This window comes from Corylus avellana, chromosome ca8, assembly GCF_901000735.1.
Source record: "Corylus avellana chromosome ca8, CavTom2PMs-1.0".
Lineage (NCBI taxonomy): Eukaryota > Viridiplantae > Streptophyta > Magnoliopsida > Fagales > Betulaceae > Corylus > Corylus avellana.
In genome coordinates, this window is record NC_081548.1 from 25,473,401 (window position 1) to 25,496,814 (window position 23,414).

The following is a 23,414-nucleotide window of genomic DNA, read 5'->3' on the forward strand; positions in this document are numbered from 1 at the left end:
TGTTAGTAAAAGAGTTAGTACCTTAGTATTTATCAAAATAAAATGGCTTTCATTTGTTTGTTTGGTTATAATTAGACCCATTGCGTTTGGGCGTGAGTTCTATAATTGAACATAAAGAATACATGTTTCAATCCCAACGAATTTAATTTCAATTAAAATTGAATCTAAATCGTATCTAAGAGAAATATTAATTAAGAGTTCATTCAAATCTATTACAATCGGATGCTTTTAAAAAAAATGTATATATAATTTTAAAGGTTAAACTGTGAGTTTAAAAGTCAAATCACGATTTTACTAAACGTTTAACTACATTTTTAAAAAAAAAAATTACATTTTTTAAATTGTTATTTTTTAAATCGCACATTTTAAAAGTGTAAATCCAAACAAACTTATTCATGAGGTGTTATTGTGAAGAATTAAATCAATATATTTGAAACAGAAAGTTTGTAACAAATGGTGTTTGAATCACCATAGTGACTTCATGTCATCTTTCAAGGAGGTGATCAATTTGCAGAAGAAAAAAAATGTAGAAGATGTTAGAAAATCACCGACCTTAGAGGACCGAAGGGATTCTGATGCCAAAGTCAATAAGGAGTGAAAGGGAGAGCTTTCTCTGGTAATGCAAGAATCAGTGATAATGTGCATAATATTGAAATTGTGTACCTTGAGTCATATATACAAGCATGTAGAACATTTCAAAGTCTTATGGAGTCATAGCTCTAGGTTCCTTGGTCTATTAAGGCCCTTTTATATGCCGTGGGCTTAAAGATGATTCTTAGGTCTTAAAAGAGTCCTATGATTTTATTGAATGATTGGTGAATATATCAGTGAGAGTTTTAGAAATGTATCAAGAGTTTGCAATGGACCTTAGCTTACTAGGTCATGCCGGTCAATAATTTGAAACTTTATTATCCATACCAAACTCATAGGCTCTCGAGTCTCTATTCTTAACGTGGCTAGTTGAGAGTATACGGGGATTTAAATCCACAACTAGCAATTCGGGCAGCATATGTAATAAAGCTTACAAAGAATTCACTTGTCTAAATAGGTGGCCAATCATTTCAAAATTTATTTAAATATGTGAGTTTTATATAATTTTGGACAATGAATTGTTGAATATCTCGATCCAATATATATATATATATATATATATATATATAGCATATTAGGAATATTCAACAATGTTCATGTTTGTCATTAATCAAGTGCACAACTGCTATTCCCCACTAATGAAGGATTAAATGCGACTAATGGCACTAATTTGCATAAAAAGATTGGCAATTATATATAGTCTCAAACTAAGTCCTCCAAATTTGTTTGGGCTGCAGAGCGATGGCCCATTTGGCGTTGGTTAAAAAGAATACGCACCCATTGCAGTGACGACACGCTGTAGAGATTCTAGAGAAGGAACTCTTAACGCGACGTGGGGGTCTCCTTAATCACGCTAGCCGCTTATTTCTTCGACCAAAGACGAAGAAGTTAGGGTTCCGGAAACTTCTGTCTCTGGATCCATTGTCGACTCGATTTTGTTGCTTGAGAGCTTAATTTCGCGGTAATTTTATGTTCCCTTATGAATTTAAGTATACAGTTATCAGTTTCCAATCAATTTTAATCGTTGATTCAGGTCCATTATAAACTCAAGAAATCCATAAGGTCTTAGAGGTTCCGAAGGGACTGATTTGTTTATTCAATTTCTGGTGTAGTTTATTGTATTATATGATTTTTGGTTTGGTTCTTGTTTGGTTTGATCTGTGAATCCAACAGGAGGAAGCAATGGATGAGGGAAAACATAAATCTAGGCGAGAGGAATCGGAGAAGAGTGAGGAGGATGTGAAGCGGAGCCACCACCGCGATCGCGAGAGAGAAAGAGAGAAGGAGAGGAATGGAGAGAGGCACAGGGAGAAGAGGAGCAGAGATAGTCGGCGATCGGAGAGAGAGAGGAGCAGTGATTCCGATGACAAGTATGAGAAGGAGAGGGAGAAGGAGAAGCAGAGAGAGAGGGAAAGAGCCAGAGAGAAGAAGAGGGAAAGAGAGAGGGAAGAGAGGGAGAGGGAGAAAGAGAGAGAGAAAGAGAAGAGAGAGAGGGCGAGGGAGAAGGACAGAGAGAGGGAGAGAGAGAGAGAGAAGAGGGAAAGGGAGAGAGAGGAGAGGGAGAGGGAGAGAGAGGAGAGGGAAAGGGAGAAGGAAAGGGAGAGGAAGGAGCGAGAAAAAGAAAGGGAGAAGGAAAAAGAGAAGGAGAGGAGGAGGCGAAGAGAAGCCGACAGTGATGGCAGCGATGGTGGTGATGAGCACAGGGAGCGTGATAGGAAGCGGCGAAGGAGAGACAATGATGATTACAAGGAGAGAGATCGTGAACGGAGCAGCAGCAGGCCTCGCAAGCACAGGGATGACAGTGAAGAGAGGAAAAAGAGTGGTGACGATGATTCGGATAAGATAGAGAAGAAACAAACACGGGAAGAGGAGTTAGAGGATGAGCAGCGGAGATTGGATGAGGAAATGGAAAAGAGGAGGAGGAGAGTGCAGGAGTGGCAAGAGTTGAGGAGAGCCAAGGAAGAAGCTGAGAGAGAGAATCATGGGGAAGCTACTGCTGATGAACCAAAGTCTGGTAAGGCCTGGACTCTTGAAGGAGAGTCTGACGACGAAGAAGTACCGCATACAGGAAAATCAGAGACAGAAATGGATGTGGATGAAGAGGCCAAGCCTACCAATGAAAAAGAGGGTGATCAGGATTCAGTGTTTGTTGATTCCGAGAATGGAACGGTTGCATCCACTTTGGCAAATGTGGGCAATGGTGCTGCTGGAGATGATGAGGAAATTGATCCATTGGACGCTTTCATGAATTCTATGGTGATGCCTGAAGTTGAGAAGCTAAACAATACTTTGGCGCCCTCAACTGTTGAGGATAAGAATGTGGACTCGAAGAACAAAGATAAGAAGCATGAAGGAAGTAACAGCGAACAGCCCCGGAAGGGTCCAAAAAAATCTATGGGGAGAATAATGCAGGGTGAAGATTCAGAGTCAGATTATGGTGACCTTGAGAAGGATGAGGATCCTTTAGAAGATGAAGATGATGATGAGTTCATGAAAAGGGTGAAGAAGACAAAAGCTGAGAAGCTTTCTATAGTTGACCACTCAAAGATTGATTATATACCGTTCAGAAAAAATTTCTACATCGAAGTGAAAGATATTGCAAAGATGACTTCTGAAGAGGTTGTTGCTTACAGGAAAGAATTGGAATTGAAGCTACATGGTAAGGATGTGCCAAAGCCGATCAAAACCTGGCACCAAACTGGACTTACAAGTAAAATCTTGGAGACAATAAAGAAACATAACTTTGAAAAGCCAATGCCAATTCAAGCCCAGGCTTTGCCTATAATTATGAGTGGTCGAGACTGCATAGGTGTTGCGAAAACTGGCTCGGGCAAAACCCTTGCATTTGTGCTGCCAATGTTGAGGCATATCAAGGACCAGCCAGAGGTGGTAGCTGGAGATGGGCCTATTGGGCTTATAATGGCACCGACGAGGGAGCTTGTACAGCAGATCCACAGTGATATAAAGAAGTTTGCCAAGGTGCTTGGTATCAGGTGTGTGCCTGTGTATGGAGGTTCCGGTGTTGCCCAACAAATTAGTGAATTGAAGCGGGGCACTGAGATTGTTGTCTGTACTCCAGGCAGGATGATTGACATACTTTGCACAAGTGGGGGGAAAATTACAAATCTGCGTAGAGTCACTTATTTGGTCATGGACGAAGCTGATCGAATGTTTGACATGGGTTTTGAACCTCAAATTACTCGAATTGTTCAAAATATTCGGCCAGATCGCCAAACAGTTCTCTTCTCTGCCACTTTCCCTCGTCAGGTTGAAGTTTTGGCGCGTAAGGTGTTAAACAGACCTGTGGAGATACAAGTTGGTGGGAGAAGTGTTGTGAACACGGACATAACACAGTTGGTTGAGGTGAGGCCGGAAAGTGATAGGTTCTTTAGATTGTTGGAATTACTGGGGGAATGGTATGAGAAAGGAAAAATTTTGATATTTGTCCACTCGCAGGAGAAGTGCGATGCTTTGTTCAGGGATCTTCTCAGGCATGGTTATGCTTGCCTATCTCTTCATGGGGCCAAGGATCAGACAGATCGCGAATCCACCATTTCTGATTTTAAGAGCAATGTCTGCAATTTGCTGATTGCAACTAGTGTTGCTGCCAGGGGATTAGATGTCAAGGAGCTTGAATTGGTGATCAACTTTGATGTTCCAAACCACTATGAAGATTATGTTCACCGCGTTGGTCGTACAGGTCGAGCTGGCAGGAAAGGCTGTGCTATCACATTTATCTCTGAGGAAGATGCTAGATATGCACCTGACCTTGTAAAAGCATTAGAGCTCTCTAAGCAAGCTGTTCCTGATGATCTGAAAGCTGTAGCTGATAGTTTTATGACAAAAGTGAATCAGGGACTTGAGCAAGCCCATGGGACTGGCTATGGTGGAAGTGGTTTTAAATTTAATGAAGAGGAAGATGAAGTGAGGAGAGCAGCAAAGAAAGCACAGGCCAAAGAATATGGTTTTGAGGAGGACAAATCAGATTCGGACGATGACAATGAAGGTATACGGAAGGCAGGTGGAGACATATCACAGCAGGCTGCCTTAGCTCAGATAATTGCTGCTGCCTCTAAAGTCAGTACACCTTCTATGCAAACCCCCGTCTCTGCTTCCCAACTGCTTCCCAATGGTGGACTACCTGTTACGTTACCAGGCGTTATTGGTCTAACAATACCCGGAACAGCGCCAGTAGTGCCTGGGTCTGGTTTGCCAGCTGCCAATGAGGCGGCAGGGGCGGCTCGAGCAGCAGCAATTGCAGCTGCTTTCAACTTACAGCAAAATTTGGCGAAGATTCAAGCTGATGCATTGCCTGAACATTATGAAGCGGAGTTGGAGATAAATGATTTTCCCCAGAACGCTCGATGGAAGGTTACCCACAAGGAAACTTTGGGCCCAATTTCGGAGTGGACTGGAGCTGCTATTACTACCAGGGGCCAGTATTTCCCTCCAGGTCGGATTGCAGGACCTGGAGAACGAAAGCTTTACTTGTTCATTGAGGGCCCTACTGAGCAATCCGTCAAGAAAGCTAAATCAGAATTAAAACGTGTTTTGGAAGACATCACGAACCAGGCATTACAACTGCCAGGTGGAGCCCAGCCAGGCAGATACCAAGTTTTATAAGTGTAAGAACACGATTCCTATTCATACAGCCATTGTAGGCATAACGTTACTTGCTTCTGTTGGATTTAAATTCAGTTTCAACTTCTAGTCGTTATTTCTTGCTCAGTTAATAAGTTGGATGAATTTCTATTCACTATTGGTTGGGACGTGGGCTATATTTTTCTGGTGAACTTTAGTTTGGGTGTAGCACAAGGTATCTAATCTTGTATCTAAAATTAAAATTATTTGCATCTTTTGTTGAAGTATGTGGATCAAGCTTTAGGTATGATTATTCAACCATTTTGAAAATTGTTTTAGGTTGTGTTTTGAAAATAATTTTTTATAAGTATCAAGTCAGTTTCTACAGCTGAAAAAATAAGCAGTGTTTTAAATTTACTCCTATAGGAAGGTGTGAGAAGTTTTTTAGATTTGTTTTGCTCTTTGAAAAGTTTTCTGTAGTTTGTTTTGGAAAGTATGTTATTGGTGGGGCCTCATTTTTTAGGAAGTGTTTTTTTATTGTTTGAAAAGAGGAAAGAGTTTCCAAAAAGTTTGCCAAACTCCTCTTTTATTCCCTCCTTTTCTGTTCATAGCTTGAACTAGTACTTGTGGATGAGGAGCTGAAAGCATCTATATATATATTTCTGATTTTCCCCCCCTCACCATCGTAATATCTTGTAGTTGTATTGGATGTGCTGTAAAATGTTATGAATTCTTTTTTTGATTTCCGCATTCTCCCGACCCTTTTGATTTTTTCTTTTCTTATGGCGCGAGGGATGTTTTAAGCCTATGCTCGCATGTCCAATATTGTCTCTGCCACTTACCTTTGCTATCGTGGCTGTGAAAGGGATGGAGATTATGGTGCGATGCTTTTTCCTCATGTTCCTGTTGTTTCATTTAGAGTTATGTGTCTTGATCTCTGTTTTCTATACTTTATATTGTTCTCTTTGCATGAGTTTTGGGATCTCTGATATTATGTTTATGTGTCGTATTTAATTTTTTATTCTTTTGTATTTTTCAGGTTCACAGTTGGGAAATTCCAGGAGCCAAATTGTTGCTATATTGGCAAATTTTGTTATGGTTAGATATCCACAGGAGTGCTAGACCTAATCAGGTCGCCTCCTAGTAAGAGGATCTTCATTTGTTGGTTTTGCATGGGGTTGCTTAGAAGTGATCTTCAGATTTAATTGGCTTGGCTGACCTTAAAATGGATGTCTATATAATACATACTTTATAACAAGTTGTTTGATCTCTTTACAGTAATCAGCACCTCATTTCCAGAAGTGTTTAATCTCCAGTAGTCAGTACCTCATACCCAGAATGTGTTTCATATATTGATGAACTTTGGGGATGTAACCTATGACGCCTATTGTCAAGGATGCTTTTGGGGTGATTCTTTTTTCCTTTCTGGATATTCTTATAAAATAGCCAGTTGGTGTGATGAACTTTTTCTGTTTCCATATTTTCTATAAAAATGATTGTCATCATGCATAATATTGTTATTGAAGTTTTGCTAATGCTTTGTTTCTCTGTTTCAGCCTGAAATAGCAAGAGAACAGTTTCTGATGGTTATTTTAATTTTCATTCATCAAATTTTGATTTGATCACTTGATATTGGTACAGCAGGCACCGAGCCTTCCTTCCAGGACTGTCAATCTGGGAAACCATTCATACCACATGAGAAGCTAGGAGGGAGAAACCGAAACAGGAGGTTGGGAAGAACCAGAAGAGGCATAGATCACCGTATTTTAGGTATAGCTTGTTGACGGTCTGGTATGCTTTCTGTAGAAGATTTTCAGAAGGTTCTTTATATTCTGAAGTTGTATCTATCCAATGAAGGAATTGTTTCACTTGGTGCTGGAATTCTATAGAGCAGTCTGCTCGTCTCAGAAGGCCCGCTTCCTTCGTTTTATTTACACGAGATTCCTGGTTTTTTTTCCTCTGTTCTTTTTTTATCAATGGAAAGGTGATAGGGTTGTGGAGGTAACGGTTAGGTATCATTTTAGGGTACAAAATGTTAGGTGGTGCTGGAAATGTGAGCCTCTTTTGTCTCACGTGACCGTTTCCGCCTAGTAGTGGGTAGTACATTGATACATGTTTCGCCGGCGGGAAGTTTGCAACGAGGCGAAATAGGAATTGAGAAATGCTATATCCACACTCTTGTCTCCGGTCGGTTTTTGATCAGTCCTTATTCTATTAAAAAAAAAAAAAAAATTAAGACATCTGCAAGGTGGAATAAAAGTGGGGTATAGCATTGAGTAATACTATATATCATTATTTTCTCTTCATTTTATCTCCCCAAAGTCGATGTGACATTAGATTTAGAATGGATTACTATTGGTTTTGATTTAATTGTGATTTTGAAAGTTACATCAATTTTAAGAGATAAAATTATGGTATATAGCATTACTCATAGAAGTTTATTTTCGAAATATGGATTTGAATTAGTAATACTTATTTTATAAGGTGTAATTTTTTGTCAATTAAGTTATCATTTGGACACAAGTTATTCCATCCTTAAGATATTTGGGAAAATTACAGTTTACCCCCTTAAAGTTGACAGCGTTTTTCAATTTCAACATCAAAGTTTCAATTTTTGCAATTCACCCCCCCACAAAGTTCCAATTTATTTCAATTCGACCAATATTATCCCAATATTTTCATATTGTCCCTGATTTTTTTTTTTAATGAAAAAATAAATAAATTTGGAGGTGCAAAAATGGCCAGATGGCCAAGGGGTGGCTACGACCATCCCGAATTTTTTTTAAAATTTTTTTTATAAAAAATAAAAAAATAAAAAAATAAAAATTAGGGGCAATATGAGAAATTTTGGATACAATTGGTTAAATTGCAAAAAATTGGAACTTTGGGGGGGTGGATTGCAAAAATTGAAACTTTGATGTTCAAATTAAAAAATGTTGTCAACTTTGGGGAGGTAAACTGTAATTTTCTCATATCACTGTCATTGAAATTGAGATCTCATTCAAAAAGAAAAATATAAAATACTGAGTTTTTTTAACTGATTGTTTTGACAATCTAATCTGCAAGGACCATGACGGAGACTTGTTTAATCCTTCTTTTGAGGAGGCTAAACATAATCAACTTAGGAATCGTGATTCAGAGCACGCCAGGCAGGAAATATATTTTTTTTAATATTTTAATGCCAAAAAAAAAGATAAAATAAAATAAAATTTGTTAGCATGCTTAGGACGCTGAAGTGCTATTTATCTTCACCCATCAACTTAGGGACCATGATTGAGAATTGTTTACTCCTCCTTTCGAGGAGACTAAACATAATCATGACAGCTATTGAAAATCTTAGTGAAAGACATGATGTATTACTATTAACCTCTTTCTGTTTTGTTTTTCTTTTGGTAGAAAATACCAATTGAAGTGAAGAATTTTATTGAACAAAAAGTAGTTGGGTCAACTATGAATAACAGTTTCAAGCTTTTAAAACGTGGCAGTAAAACTTGTTGAATTTAAAATTCATTAGTGATGTATCTAAAACGTGGCAGTAAAACTTAATGATGATGTTATGATATAAAATGTACTCGGGAGTTTGGGGCATTTTTTCCACTTATATTAATCATGTATCCACCACTTAAGGAAAAACAAGTGGGCTTTTTCTTCTTTTCCTGTCCTCGTAAAGGTCAACCTAGCGGACAAGTGCTAGTGGGATACGTCTCTTTTGCAAAATGTAATTTGTTTTCCTCCTCTTCTTCGGCCTTTACATTTTTTGTGGGGCTGCAATCCGTCTTCAGAAAGGCACCAAAGCCAAGCGCGTAACAAAGACCTTGAAATCTAACGCAAGGCGCGCAAGCGCAGCACGGTCAACTTCTTAAACTTGGATTGGATTAAGGCACTCCCATCAAACGGGATAAAAATTGGGCAGTAAATATAACAAGTTTCTTATTTTCTTATTGAATTAATGATGAAAGTGCAAATTATTAGTAGTTAGAAATCTATGTATATAGGGCTGGCATGGAGTAATAGACTTAAAGAATCAAATAATTATCTTTATGGAATATCTATTATGTTATTTGGTGGCATCATAATTATTAAAAATAATTATTCCTTAAGAATAACTATTTCTTCTTAAAAAGCTCGAAATAATTTTATTTTTTTTTTAAATGAAATAGTTGAAAACGAGATAAAAAGAAATATCAAAAAATAATGAGTTAACATAATTTTTGGAAGTGATTGTATCACCCCTAAAACCTCTTAAGGTAGTTCCCGGCATGTCATCTAGTGGTCACACCGCCCAACTTGACCAACCTCGTGCGGTGGTTGGGGGTAGCATGATCTTGATTATTTTTGTAAGTAATAATATTTTAAAAAATTTGGTTGGCACAAAACGAATTATAATTTAGATAATACACATTTCTATTAGTATAAGGTATATAAAAACCAAACCACCTTGTGTAATTCACAAAAACTATATATTAAAAAAGAAGCTTCATAACTTTTCATAGAATCAGACTCGTAGTGTGCAAGTGTAACGACAACCTCCAGCGATCGGAGGCGCCTCGACAAGTGTTGTCGCTACTAGTACTGAGAATTGAATGGTTGCGGAAGCGTGTCACGGTCACGTCGAAACTATTGTCCACGTGTGTCTTCGTTCTCTTTTGAAGTCAGAGGCTGCCGTGTCCCCATTTTGATGAAAACCGTATGCTGATTCGTCACTCCCTAATGTTGACGACAACTGCGCGATTATTTTGCACCGCTAGTTACGTGTTTCTTGTCGTTTTTGTCACAATTGCTATTAATTTACGTTAGAACGCACACATTCATTCATCTTAACCTTCTTTCCGGAATTCCTCTTTGTTTTGGATTCTACGATGTCGTTGTCGATTTTGTTTTTTCGTCTTTATCTTCTATCTTCCCTATTTAAAACTGAGAAACGATATTCGTGATGAAAGTAAAACAGCCTCAGAAATTGCCTTGGTTGATTTTTTCGCACGTGGCCGTGCGAATCATTGCATGGGAAAAGGGTCTCATTGGCGCAGAGGAGAGCGGAGGGTCCAGAGATTCTGAGGGGTCTAATTCTCTGATATTTTCGTTTGAGCGGTTGGTTCAGTTCGTCTTTTCACGTTTTCTCTCTTTCTGCTTAATAAGACAAAGATTTGTTTTTTTTTTCTTGTTTGGGAATCGAGAAAGTTCTCGATTCAAGTGCCAGCCTTTTGGTTTGTTTAGTCAAAATTTAATTTAAGCTCCTGAGCTGAATATGGATTCCCTTTCAATCAATGCATGACTTTCTGTATACTGTATGTCTGTAATATTTTTCCTTTCTAATCATTAGACCATGCTTTTGGGTGGGAATCTTTGACAGCGCTTCAATAAATCTTCCACGGCTATTTCAAATACATGTTCTGTGATGGTTGAACGAAGTATACAGTTTTGTTGTATAAAAGCTAGACTCAGAAAACTTTGAAATAGTCCCTCGGGTAATTCCATGTGATTCTTCTGAACCTAATTTGTCTGTTATGGCATTTCATTAATCTCATTTGTTTTCCTTTGCACGTGCTTTAGATGTTACCATTTGGTATTTGTGTAAATAAGCTTTTGTTTTGGTTTATTTCTGTTGTGATGATGTCTTAATATAGCAGTACCAACTCATGCTCTGCCACAGTTTTAAACTGTCTAAGCTGTCTTTCTTTAGGCATATTTTCACAATATTGGCATTTTATATATAATAGGCTGAAGATCATTTTCAGAGTCGTGAAGGGATCTCAAGATGGGGCTTTTGGAGCTCTTCATCACGGCATCAATTCCAGTCTTGAAAGTGCTATTGGTTACTGCTCTCGGGTCGTATCTTGCACTAGATAGTGTTGATATCTTGGGGGAAGATGCTAGGAAGCATTTAAATACTGTGAGTTTTTTATTTAGTCATTTTCATGTTAGATTTACTTGTTAAAGATGGAAGAATTGTTCCTGAAATGTATTCATCTGAACATTTTAAGAGAGCAAAAGTATTCTTTTCTTTGCCTTTTGTTTTGGGATAAAAAAAGAAAAAAAAAGAAAAAAAGAAAAAAAAAAGGTTGTTTCATTGAGTTATGCAAATTGTTAATTTATCTGGTGCACTGTTAAGTCTCTTAATCGAGCATTCTTTTTTTTTTTTTTTGTTTAACAGGTTGTATTTTATGTATTTAATCCAGCCCTAGTGGCCACCAACCTTAGCCAAACAATAACTAAAGACAGCATGGTTAAGTTGTGAGTTCAACTCTGGTCACTGCATCAGCCCATTTAACCAATCGACTTTTTGAATGAGATTTATAGTATTTTGAAGTGAATTTGTTTGAATGTGTAGGTGGTTCATGCCAATCAATATCCTCATCACATTTATTATCGGCTCAGTTCTTGGATGGGTGGTTATTCTAATTACAAGACCTCCACCGCACCTGAGAGGCCTCATAGTGGGTTGCTGTGCTGCAGGTAAACATATGTGTAGGTCCTTCCTTTACTTATAAAACATTGCTTCAACTGCTTTGTAAAATGCAACCGGACAGAATGTTACATGTCCTGAAAACAGAGTAGACAACAAGCTGATTATTCATTTTCTCATGGATGATTCATTAAAAGTTTGCTATTTCCGCTACTGAATGTTGAAAGATAAAAAGGAGAAGACTGACAACCACTTGATGTTTCTTTCACCCAGAAATCTGAGAGTTAGTGTTTTCACTGAAGAAAAAAATTATCTATCACAATCATTTTTTCTGTAGATGATAAGAAATGCAACAGTGTCTTTCATGCAAAAGGCAAGAGTGAAAGAAACACACTTATTTTAGTAATTGATGATGGTGACAAAATGTAATTCTCAAGTAAGTCTTGATGTTACTACTTGGCGTGCACATTGGCTCTCAATTAAAGGGAGGGGACTTCAGGCATTTCTTCATCATAACAAAAGTTGGATGTTTTACTCATACTGTTCCGCCTGCTAACTCATTCTTGCTATCAGAAGTTAAGTCAGTTAATTATATTGGAGGCCTGTGAAGGCTTATGAACTTCACTCGCCATTGGCTAATTGCATCAATGACGGGTTAGTTTGACCAAGGATAGCAGTTATTGGGATCCTGCAGGCTGCTTACCTTGAAAACAAGCAATGAACAGGATGTTTTATTCTAGGCATTTCTGATAAATTCTTTGTTTCCTGAATTTCGTTTCTTTGGTACAAAACATTGCTGAATCAGTTGCTTCTAAAAGCATTCTGTATAATTTCATCTTCAGAGACTTTTCTAATGTTATCAAACTAAATGTGGACTATTTTTGTAAATGTGACCAGGAAATTTGGGGAACATTCTTCTCGTTATAATCCCAGCTGTTTGTAAAGAAAAAGGAGGGCCATTTGGAGCTCCTGATGTCTGCCATACATATGGAATGGCTTATGTTTCACTTTCAATGGCGGTATGTACCTCTTCTTTTGTTTTTTGTTTTTTTTTTTTGTCTTGCTTCTTGTGAAGTATAAGGTGTTAGTAAGAACTTTTACTTTACAGTAACCATCTTTAAGTTCAGTGTATATAGGCCAGCTCTTTGATGGGTTGTAATCGTGAATTTGTCTCAGTTAGAACTCTGACCTGATAAATTGAGAATCACTTTGTATGTGTGTTTGGGTTTGGTTGGTATCTCCTCTGAGAAATTTTATTTAAATTCCGTTGTAAATAATGATATGTATTATGTATTCAATTTCTCCTTTGGTCTAAAATTTGCTTATCCTAATGTCTGTGTAATGAGTGAATTTGTTTCATTACATCTTACTTCATTTTATGATAGACAATTTCCAAGCATATTTCTACTATTGTAATTTCCTGCTGTGACACTTTCAGGTAGGGGCCATTTATTTGTGGTCTTATGTGTATAATATTGTCCGGTTATCTTCGAGAACCACAAAAGAATCCTCCGTATCTGACGTAGGAAGTTGCACAGAGCCATTACTTTCTTCCACGAAACATTGCTTGATATCAGAGGACCCTGAAGATCAATGTGCACTACCCTGCACTAGATCTGTTACGAAATCTGAGGTTGTTTGACTGTTTCCAACATCAATTTGTGATGAGCTTTTTGTTTTCTCTGTATTGACTTATATTACCACATCTCTTCAGTGAAAGCAACATTCTGAGATTTCAACCTTTATTGAATTCCATTACAGGTTGCTGTTTCGGATAAAATAAAGCAACATTTAGTGATGCTGTCTAAAAAGATTAATCTGAAGGCAGTCTTTGCCCCTTCAACTATTGGAGTGGTATGATCACTCAGCTCATCATTGTCATCTCATCCCTTTGATGCGCTTTTAGCACTGTTTCATAAGTAGGCATTGTCCTAAATTAACTTGTCATATGATCAAAACTTATTTTATCCACCTTGGAAGATGTCCTTATCATTGTGCACCAGAATGAGTTGTAAAACTTGATGAAGGAGATTATTATACATCCATCGTCTACATGGAATAAACTTTCAACTCTATAGGAGAAACAATGTATGTGCAATGTCCTAGTGCTAAATTGAATGTATTTAACTTAAACTGGAGTTTTGGATTTGCACTGTGATCAGATCCTAACCTGATGTGCAAGCATGTGTTTCATGTCTGAAGCCACTGTGCCTCCAAACCCCTCAGAATGTGAAGTGTCCAAGCATGTCCATGCTGGGCATGACTTCTTTCTGATTTGGTTCATGTTTGGTTAACTTTCTTGGTGAGGTGGCTTGTACACTAAATCCAAGCTTTTGCTGGTTGTATTGACACATTAGCTAACCTCATGCTCTTTTCTTGCGTAGATTGTTGGGTTTGCAATTGGACTCATCCCCGTGATCCGAAAGTCACTGATTGGTGAAAGTGCTCCTCTTCGTGTAATCGAAGACTCTGCTTCCTTGTTGGGGTATAAAGCTTACAAAATCTGTTCAACTCTAAATGATTTGGTCATAGTTTTGTTTACTCACAATATTACTTTATGGTACTTTCAACTCAAATATAATGGTGTTTTAGCTCATTTCAAAGGGTGAATGACCATCATAAGCACTCTTGCTGCACAATATACTTACTACACTAACTTTATTCTGCCTCAATAAATATCACACATTAACTTGGATTTTATTATTTTCTCATTGTTTTACATTACATGATGAGAAATTTTCCTGTTCTAATTCTTGCTGCTAAGTTTCCCAATACTTTCTCTGACAACTGCAGTGACGGAGCCATCCCAGTTCTCACTCTTATAGTAGGTGGAAACCTTGTCAAAGGTGATAACTAATACCCAGGCTCTTATCTTTTTTTCCTTCTTAGCCCAACTTTTCCTTGGAATTTTATTTTTTATTTTTCACTCTGGCCATAGGAAAGTTATAATTGTTGAATGTCTTTCAGGTTTGAAAGGGTCAGGACTTCAGAAATCCATCATCGTTGGCATTGTAGTTGTTCGTTATATTGCGCTGCCATTGTCGGGGATTTTGATCATTAAAGGTGCACATCGATTGGGTTTGGTGCACTCAGATCCATTATATCGGTTTATTCTTTTGCTGCAGTATGCAGTCCCCCCTGCTATGAACATAGGTACTTATATATATAGTACTTTCTAAAATTTGATCCGTTAAAAAGCTTTTGGGCTTGTCTAAAATCTCAAAATTGTTTGCATCCTCTGATCTTTTTTTTTTTTTTTTGGCAGGAACCATCACTCAATTGTTTGGAGCAGGAGAGAGTGAATGTTCTGTAATCATGCTTTGGACTTACGCCTTGGCTTCAATTTCACTTACTCTTTGGTCAACCTTCTTCATGTGGCTTGTGGCTTGAACTCTATCTACCCTACATTCAATATTTTTTTTTTAGCTCAGAGAGTAGGCATGGGAATGCGCGACTAAACTCAGAGCAGTAGTAGTAGCTCCATAAAAGGCATATAGTTTTGTGTCCATTTTGTACCACAGAATCTTAATCCGATCTTCCTCATGATAGATTAGAGGGAAATATAATTGTAATTAGAAATACAAGCATCAGCAAACCATATTATCATTAAAATTTGAAAAGCAAGGTTGAGAAATTACATCTAAACAAATTTTCGTCCTAAAACAAATTTAACATGGAGTATGCTTGAGGGAAGCAGATGAAATTCGCAAAAGCTATATATAACAACTGTTAGCAGCCAAAAGAAGATTTCCCCCATCAACGTAGCTTTTGTCTAGAGAGAGGCCTTGTTCAGATCATCGAAGTAAGGATGTTCCATAGCCTTCTTTGCTGAGATCCGCTTTGAGGGTTCATACTGCAACATTTGCTACAAAACGCAACAGTTTTGAGTGAGTGTCAATTTATTAAACATAGCCAAAGATTCATTTTGTAGATTCAACAACTTACATATAGCAGATCCAGCCCATCCTCATCCAAATTAGGAACAGCCTTCGACAGATTTTGAGCTTTCCACTGCGGGTACTCATGCCAATTCATGAGTTTGCTTACGCCTGGCCACACTTCTTCATTAGGAGTGCCTAATAATCTGCATCACAAGTCCATAGAGAAATTATGAGCGCATTTGATTTTAGAAAGCAGAGGGGGGAAAAATTAGAAAAAAGGATTCTGTCTCACTAAACCTGAATATGTGGAGGAGCTGTTGCAGTTCAGAATCTCCTGGGAAGAGTGCTTGCTTTGTGACAAGTTCAGCTACAATTCAGATGAAATAAAATTACACCCTTGAAAGCAAACGTATAATTTGGTAACCAAAAAAATTCAATTGAAGATCAAACCAAAGTCATGGGAGTAAGATCTGTACCAAATATACAGGCAACAGACCAAATATCAACAGCAGTTGAGTAATGGGTACACCCTAAAAGGACTTCAGGAGCTCTATACCACAGAGTTAATATCTGGAATGGCGAAGACAAAAAGTTTTGTACTTTTAATAACTTGTTATTAAGAACAAAGAGTATATATATATATATATATGAAAAAGCAATGAAAAAGCATGAGTTACCTCATGAGTGTACTTTTTGATTGGCACGGTAAATGCTCGAGCTAGTCCAAGATCTGCTATTTTAAGCATCATTGTTTTTCGGTCCATCAACAGATTGTGAGGTTTAAGATCCCTGATAAAATTTTTTAAAAAAAAACCCAGTTTAAAAAATAGTTGATGACCATCAATCACAAAACACCAGACTATCTGAGAGAATGAGTCATTTTGGAGGAAAATGTTAGAAAATTACCTGTGTAAGATGCCATGACCGTGGCAAAAGGCTACACCTTTGCAAAGTTGGAACATCAAACTCTGCATGAAAAGCCACCAAACATTTGTAACTGGAATTGAGGGAGAACAACCATAATAAAGTGGTCCAGAATAATTCATTCGTCTATACCTTAACAACATTAGCAGGCATATTCTCTCCAGTTTGACGGAAGGTCCGAATGAATTTCTTGAGATCGGTGTCCATGTACTCAAAAACCAAGTAGAGTACTGTTTTTCCTTCTTTATTCTGGCCTTGTTTGACATCCATCAACCTGTTGGGATTTTTTTTTTTTTTTTAATAAAATTTACCACAAGATTAAAAACTTTCAATAAAAAAGAAATAGACGATCCTACAGAGAAGAGGGGCAAATAAACCATAAGTAAAATAAATCTCATCTTTAACTACGCCAATTATATCATGTTAGCGTTTAGATACAAATCAAGATAAAGATAGTGTTTTCAAGATAGATAAGATTGGAAGTGCAAACCCAAGAAACCTGCCAACCTCAATGAACGAAAACCAGACAAAAACCTAGAAAAACAAGGAATAGGCTCAAGAAACGAGATCGAGTCTAACAATCCCACAAGAAACAGGGTCAAGAATCCTACAACCAAACCCCAATGAAGGGCAGATCAATCACAGCCAACAAAGAGGTTGAAATCCCAAGAATTAACAAGCATAATAAACCCTCTAACAACAAAGTAAAAACCTGAAAACCCCATAGAAATGAAGATTGCATCACAAGAAATAAATTCAAAAATCCATAGAAACAAAACCCCAGGAGAGGACAAAGAGGTTGAAACCCCAACAATTAACCAACATAATAAACCCTCTAACAAAAATGTAAAAAACCCACCAAAGCCCCTGTAGAAATGAAAATATAGAGACCCATCACAAGAACCAATTATGAAGCCCAACCAAGATGCATCCAAACAGAGAAGTGGGATTTAAAGAAATGGGGAAACTTTTTGAAGCCCAATCAAGAACCGACCAAACTCAGTGGGATTTAAATAAAGTGGAGAAATTAAAGAAGCAAAGATGAAGAAGAACCAAAACCAAACAGAGAAGAGAAGAGATCAATGGAGAGTAATGAGTAGACCTGACGACGTGGGGATCGCAGGAGAGCATGCGGAGGATGGAGACCTCGCGTAGAGTGGTGGGAGGGACGCCCTCGTCGTCCTCATGGAGGCGAGTCTTCTTGAGGGCCACGATCTTCCCCGTCGCCCTCTCTCTCGCCCTGTACACCTTCCCGTACGTCCCTTCTCCGACCTTCTCTAGCTTCTCGTACGCCTCCATTGCTGACGCCACCTTTCTGTTTCCTCCTCCTAACTCTGCTTTCTCCATTTTCTCTCAAATCTCTCTCTCTCTCTCTCTCTCGCTTTTCAAATTGCTTTCTGTGTGTGAGGAAATGAAGCCACCATATTTATTTATATAAAAGATTGTGACTTGGGAGAGTGGGGAGGCGCGTGGGCTTCTTTTGTGTTGTTTTTGATCCGTTGCTGCAACGGCCACATTTTTTGAAATTCAAATTCGTAGACATCAAAATATATCCCTCGCTCCTATTTCTTTTCCATATAAAGCAAGCACCCGTCACAGATATTTTATCATCAAATGGGCTTGGTCCAACTGGACATCGGCCCATCATCTTCTTAATCAAATTGATGAATGAAAACGAGACTTACTTATTTTTTATTATTTTTTTTGTGAATATGAATGAAAACGAGACATGGGAATTGGGATAGTTTTTAATTAGGGATTGGCTGCAATTTCTTCTATGAATTGCTACTTATACAAGGCCCTCATATGTCCGAACACATGTTCAGACAACTCAAGACGTACTCGTATACATGAGTCTCATCAAGAGCTTCTTTCAATTGCCAGACAATCAATTGGTCTCAATTGCAATGGATCCAGTCGTAGCCCACACTTTGTTGACGATCTTATCTATCCTTTCTTACAAAACAAAAAAGGTCATTCTTTTTTTTAAAAAAAAAAAAAGAAAAGAAAAAAAAAGGTCATTCAATTTGGTCACAGTTCAGTCGGAGAATTGGTAATCGATATTGGTCCACAAAAACACATCATAGAACAACATACACCCATCTCAATGTAACAAATGTTGGGCATTCCTATCCTTCAGTTAGTCAACTCCATCTGAAATTCCTCACTGGTGAAAACTGCACCAAATGTACATGAAAAAGGAATAGATCAAATAGAAGCTCATCAAAGTTTTATTTCACTTTGCCACCACCTCTCCATCCACTACAGACAACCTATTCTATGGTTACATTCAAGTAGTAGTGGACATAGTTTACAACTGCCCTAAACTAGAACAAATTTATACCTCTTCCAGTAACTAAACACATATGCTACAATCGGCAGTAATGGGATAGTAAGCACCCAATTACTCTCACCCTTCCGGTCGCTATTTTTTAGTATTCATGAAGATGATGAAAATGTTGCCGCTGCCAGGCCCCTCAAATTTAACTTCTTTGATGGAGCCTCACATTCTGAACCTTGACTGATATCTTTAACTTCTGTTCTTCCATGTTTTTCAAAACAGCGAACAGTTTTGCTCGGTACGCTTCACATTGCTGACTTGCGTTCTCCAATTCAGCAGTTAAATCCTGAATTTTCTTGTCCTGATCCTACAAAAGTGAAAACAAGACTACAATTAATCGAAATTGAGATGCAGCTGCACATACAAGAAAAACGTTGTGCGTATTAAATGCATAAAATAACCAAATGAATAAGAAATCCATTTCTTGTACCCCAAGAGCTCCAAAATCCAGATTATTTTAGAGGTATAATTTGGGGTGATCTTTGAACATTCACTACGGATGCTTAACTAGACAATCTTCAAAAGTCCTGTAAGCGACATTCTTTTCTGCTAAGCTCTCAATGGCAAAATGTAGCATTCAATTATAACTACAAAATATTTCTTCTAGATTCCTATTCATTAATGCCAATCCCAAATAATTGGGACTTGGGACAAAAGATTTTGTTTCTTTTTTTTGGTTGATTTTTTATTTTATTTCTTTTTCTTCCGGTTTATACCTTGTTGAGTTCATTTTGAGTATCAAAATAATGGTACTCAAATTCTATGCCAATCATGACAATCCCATTTGACAGTTGAATGAATACAATCAGTTACTGCGGTCCTACCAATTATGTCAAAATTTTCATATGACTCAAATTTTACAATGCAATAAGATAGATTCTATGCAGCAGTTGGTCTTTAAAATAGAGATAATAAATGAATGGCAAACAGTCGCAAGAAAAGAAAAAAGTAAATAAACACCAGGCAGCCATCAGTTCAAAGCCATGGCGGCATTTTTACCGTGGGCACAGCACCAGCATGCCTAATGTCTTAGCTGCACAACTAGACATGGGCAGTATGCCACATGTTTAGATTTGATCCTATTCAATAATGCCCTAAGGTTTAGTGAGCCATGCCTTTGCAGCGCATAGGGTAGGGAAAAGATTCATAGGACCACATCAACCCCACCCACGGAGAAGAAGATCAAGCAGCAAACACATTTTCCCCTGAGAGTAAATTGTGTAGTGCAACAGAAAGGCAAAGGAGTCCTTCAAAGGAACCAAGAGTTACATGTAAAGATACTACAATACAAGAAGAAATGCATTATTATACATGGACATTCCGGCATTGATAAGCAAAAGAAAAGCTTTATACAATAATGTGGTTTCAAATCTGCCCAATACAAAAAAAAAAAAAAAAAAAAAAGAAAAGAAAAGAAAAGAAAATCTGCTGTTTTGTCTGTAATAGGCAGAAGCAAGCCACAATAGGTAGAGACTTAGAAACAGCTAAGTAAAGGTAGCTGTATCTGGAATTCCAAAAATACAAAATCTCTTGATTGCCCGGTACCGATCTTAGTAAAGCATCAATGACTGCCTTGATGCCTTAAAAAGTTATTCTCTAACATCATAATCCAGCTTTGCAAGTCAAAAGATTGCATCCAAATATTTAGTTGAATATGTGACAACGTATCGCTCTCAATGACTTCTAGTTTTAGTTTATCTCATCTCTAAACCCTCAAGATCCATGCTTGTACCCCTTCTCATTTCATCAACCAACACAAAGCCATTTATATAAACCGTAAATAGCAACAGACATAAACCCTGAACCTAAAGTAGAGAAAAAAGGCCCCATACAATATAATTTAGTGTTGGAATATACCCACAGGTTCAGGCTGATATAGCAGCAATTGTTATGCATTTTCATCTAGCAATGAATCAAACCCTCATTTCTGTGGGAGTTCAGAAGAGGAAGATTACTGAGCAAAGACCCAGAGCACCAAGTAGAGCATGTTTACAGGGAAAATAAATTCAGAAAGATAATACGATACAGAGGCCATCGGGGAGAATATCTTTTATGAGGAAAGAACATACCATGGAGCAAGACTGAAGCTGTTGACTCCCATTATCCAGTGCACTTTGAATGGCCCCAGAACCATGTTTCTTGGCTGCAGCAACCTTCTTCGCAGCCTCATGAAGAGCATCCATCGCCACATTATAAACCTGTACAGTTTTGGCCCCTTCTTCTACATACTTGATAGCTTCCTGTCGTAGACTGTCATATCGCGCAGCAGAAGACTCTTGAGAATCACTTGGCAACCCAAGAGTCCGCTCATCCAACAAAACCCCACTTTTTGCATTTCTTGTCCAGCGTTTCAAGAGATAATGAGATGGAAATGTCAGAACATTCGTTACTCTAAATACAGCTAATATGTGTCTACATATAATACCTGAAAATTCAAACATTTGACAGCTACAACTAGCTTTCTTTTCAAAAACACTGAATCTAACAGAGTGCGCTTTGTGGTCTTCCCCAAACTTTGCCACCCGATAAATGGTTTCTGATCCAGTATCATCAGTCATAGTCGCAGGATAAGCAAGAGTCTCAACCAATTCTTCTTGGAATTTCATAAATATTTTCCTTGTATAAAGATTTGCTGCTTGTTTTTCCATGGGGGACGGTGTTCTTAGAACTGGTGAAGTATTAATTGTATCATAGTCTGCCTTTACTTCCTTTTCATACCGAGTGGCAATTGCTTTTTCATACTGCTTAATCAGCACCTGAATATTAGTTGACGCGTTTATATACCCATCAAAGTAAGAGTTTATGCTATCACTTCCTTGGGTTATGGACATCTCCCCAAAGAATGTATCCCGTAGATAAACTGGTACCCATTGTTGGCGAGCATTGTACATAGACTGAAGCCACTCATGATCCCCAAGACCATATCTTTGAAGAAGAGACTCCCAACATGAGTCAAACTCATTGATTGTCTCTGTCAAATTGATGCACTTCTGGAACTCCGCTTCAAAAGAAGGGTGTGAGCGATATACTTCAGATAATTTCTCTTGAGCTTCCCTAAACACATTCCATTTACAAAATCGGTGACGGGTTCCTGGAAACACTTGCACAACAGCTGCTCGTATGATTCTATCTTGGTCTGTTGTGATTGAGATGGGATGGCGACCAGACATTGCCTCTAGCCAAGTCTGGAATAGCCAAACAAACGAGGACTCTGACTCGTTTAGGAGTAATGCACATCCAAACAATACAGGTTGTCCATGATGGTTCCACCCTGTAAATGGAGCAAAGGGGACTCGATAACGATTCATTCTGTATGTCGTATCAAATGTAACTGTTTCTCCGAAGTAGTTATAATTCATTCTTGAATTCGCATCAGCCCAGAAAATGTTTCCTGTGGAATTATCAAAATCACCCTGGACTGCATAAAAAAAACGAGGATCCTCAGCCTGCATTCGCTTCAAATAGTCAAAAATAATCTGACCCCCACTCCCTAGAGTCCTCTGCCTACTACTACTCATATAATTCTGGCAATCAACTTTAGTAAATCCAACATTGTTAATTCCACCAGATTCTTTGATCAACACGGACATTACCCCACTAGGGCCCATCCCAGCCGCTTGAAGGGTATCAATCAGGCTTCGAGCAGGACCTGATACATGCCTATGTGACCGGAGGCAATGCACCTTATCAGGCGGTACAAGCTCGTGATTATGTTCCTTCACAAGTTTGGACACTGCCCATTTCCCAGAACTCTGCTTCTTCACCGTCATCTGCGCCTTACACCCAACTCTAGTGATCGTCCGCTGTCTCTTAGACCTATTTTCAGCTCCCTCACGACGAAATCCTTCACGGGAACACACAATTTGACGGCATATGATGGACCCATCACGCCGTGACCGCTGGTACACACTGACCCGGGTACTAAAGCCAACACGGCGGGCATACGAATTATAAAAAATACGCGCAGCCTGTTCGGAGTCGAATTCCATACCTTCATACGGTTCAAGATCCGGTTCTCCATTTGAGGTTAAAAAGCCAAGAGACGTAGAAGGATTAGAACCTTCAACTAATTCGTCATTGTAATCTCTATCATAGTCATCATCAGGGTGTTCTAAGTCGAGGGTGGTAGTTTCATCTTCCACAGCACTACCCATGTCAAACTCCATAACCTCATTTTCGATGTTCAGAGGTTCAATATCCATGGCTGGCCAATTATCCCATTAGCTCCCAAATTTGATCAAATTGACGCATTCATTGCAATAAACTGTGGGTAAGGGTTTCATTGCGTCGAAATTACAGCAATTAATGGAGAGTAAAACAGAGGAAGAGGGAGAGAGGAGCCAACTGACCGGGAGATCAGGAGCGTAGAGAGACCTCAGAGAGAAAATGAAGTGTGATCTTTGAGCAGGCGACCTGCAGAGAGTAGTGGGGGTGGGGGGGTTCTTGGCGGGACTGTGAGAGAAGCTCTGCTCTACTTCCTACTTCCTACTTCCAGTTGGGGAGGGAATTTGGGGTTTGGAGGGTTTTCAGTTTGGGGAAAACTTTTGGGTGTTAAAGAAAGAGATGGGAACTTCGTTGTTCCATTGGACTAGCAGTGATCAGGTGCTGCGCGCCACAGCTTACACTCTTTTGTTTGTTTTGACTTTTGAGAGCGGCTGATGATTGGGTTCCAAGTTTTGATGCCAACATATAA

At 38.4% G+C, this 23,414-nt stretch overlaps 4 protein-coding genes across 10 annotated transcripts; 2 read left to right on the plus strand and 2 right to left on the minus strand.

Annotated features, from left to right (window-relative positions):
* The first annotated feature begins 1,377 nt into the window (after positions 1-1,377).
* LOC132189107 (DEAD-box ATP-dependent RNA helicase 42) lies at positions 1,378-7,132 on the plus strand. 4 transcript variants are annotated; one of them, XR_009441007.1, is made up of 4 exons: positions 1,378-1,552; positions 1,765-5,216; positions 6,212-6,579; positions 6,817-7,132. XR_009441007.1 is itself a non-coding variant. In XM_059603632.1 (3 exons), the coding sequence occupies exon 2, from the start codon at positions 1,774-1,776 to the stop codon at positions 5,212-5,214; it is 3,441 nt and encodes a 1,146-aa protein (XP_059459615.1). In that variant the 5' UTR covers positions 1,378-1,552; positions 1,765-1,773; the 3' UTR covers positions 5,215-5,216; positions 6,212-7,132. The 4 variants fall into 4 exon arrangements, 3 of the variants coding, with proteins under 3 accessions (XP_059459615.1, XP_059459616.1, XP_059459617.1); XM_059603632.1 differs by having other exon boundaries at positions 6,212-7,132; XM_059603633.1 differs by having other exon boundaries at positions 6,451-7,132.
* A 2,973-nt stretch (positions 7,133-10,105) lies between these two features.
* On the plus strand, positions 10,106-15,049 carry LOC132189279 (protein PIN-LIKES 3-like). Of its 4 annotated transcripts, XM_059603945.1 has the most exons (12): positions 10,106-10,260; positions 10,523-10,637; positions 10,890-11,062; positions 11,324-11,403; positions 11,501-11,625; positions 12,473-12,594; positions 13,014-13,208; positions 13,337-13,429; positions 13,960-14,060; positions 14,369-14,421; positions 14,543-14,728; positions 14,841-15,049. In XM_059603945.1, the coding sequence occupies exons 3-12, from the start codon at positions 10,928-10,930 to the stop codon at positions 14,963-14,965; spliced, it is 1,215 nt and encodes a 404-aa protein (XP_059459928.1). In that variant the 5' UTR covers positions 10,106-10,260; positions 10,523-10,637; positions 10,890-10,927; the 3' UTR covers positions 14,966-15,049. The 4 variants fall into 4 exon arrangements, with proteins under 4 accessions (XP_059459928.1, XP_059459926.1, XP_059459929.1 ...); XM_059603943.1 differs by lacking the exon at positions 10,523-10,637; XM_059603946.1 differs by lacking the exon at positions 10,106-10,260 and having other exon boundaries at positions 10,472-10,647.
* A 113-nt stretch (positions 15,050-15,162) lies between these two features.
* On the minus strand, positions 15,163-17,793 carry LOC132189280 (cell division control protein 2 homolog D-like). The gene is made up of 8 exons (XM_059603947.1): positions 17,483-17,793; positions 16,513-16,654; positions 16,363-16,424; positions 16,134-16,245; positions 15,933-16,026; positions 15,754-15,823; positions 15,521-15,659; positions 15,163-15,440 (listed from the first exon to the last, which is right to left on the minus strand). The coding sequence occupies exons 1-8, from the start codon at positions 17,725-17,727 to the stop codon at positions 15,348-15,350; spliced, it is 957 nt and encodes a 318-aa protein (XP_059459930.1). The 5' UTR covers positions 17,728-17,793; the 3' UTR covers positions 15,163-15,347.
* A 628-nt stretch (positions 17,794-18,421) lies between these two features.
* On the minus strand, positions 18,422-23,236 carry LOC132190504 (protein FAR1-RELATED SEQUENCE 5-like). Its single transcript, XM_059605513.1, has 2 exons — positions 20,791-23,236; positions 18,422-19,028 (listed from the first exon to the last, which is right to left on the minus strand). The coding sequence occupies exons 1-2, from the start codon at positions 22,921-22,923 to the stop codon at positions 18,864-18,866; spliced, it is 2,298 nt and encodes a 765-aa protein (XP_059461496.1). The 5' UTR covers positions 22,924-23,236; the 3' UTR covers positions 18,422-18,863.
* Positions 23,237-23,414: the final 178 nt, after the last annotated feature.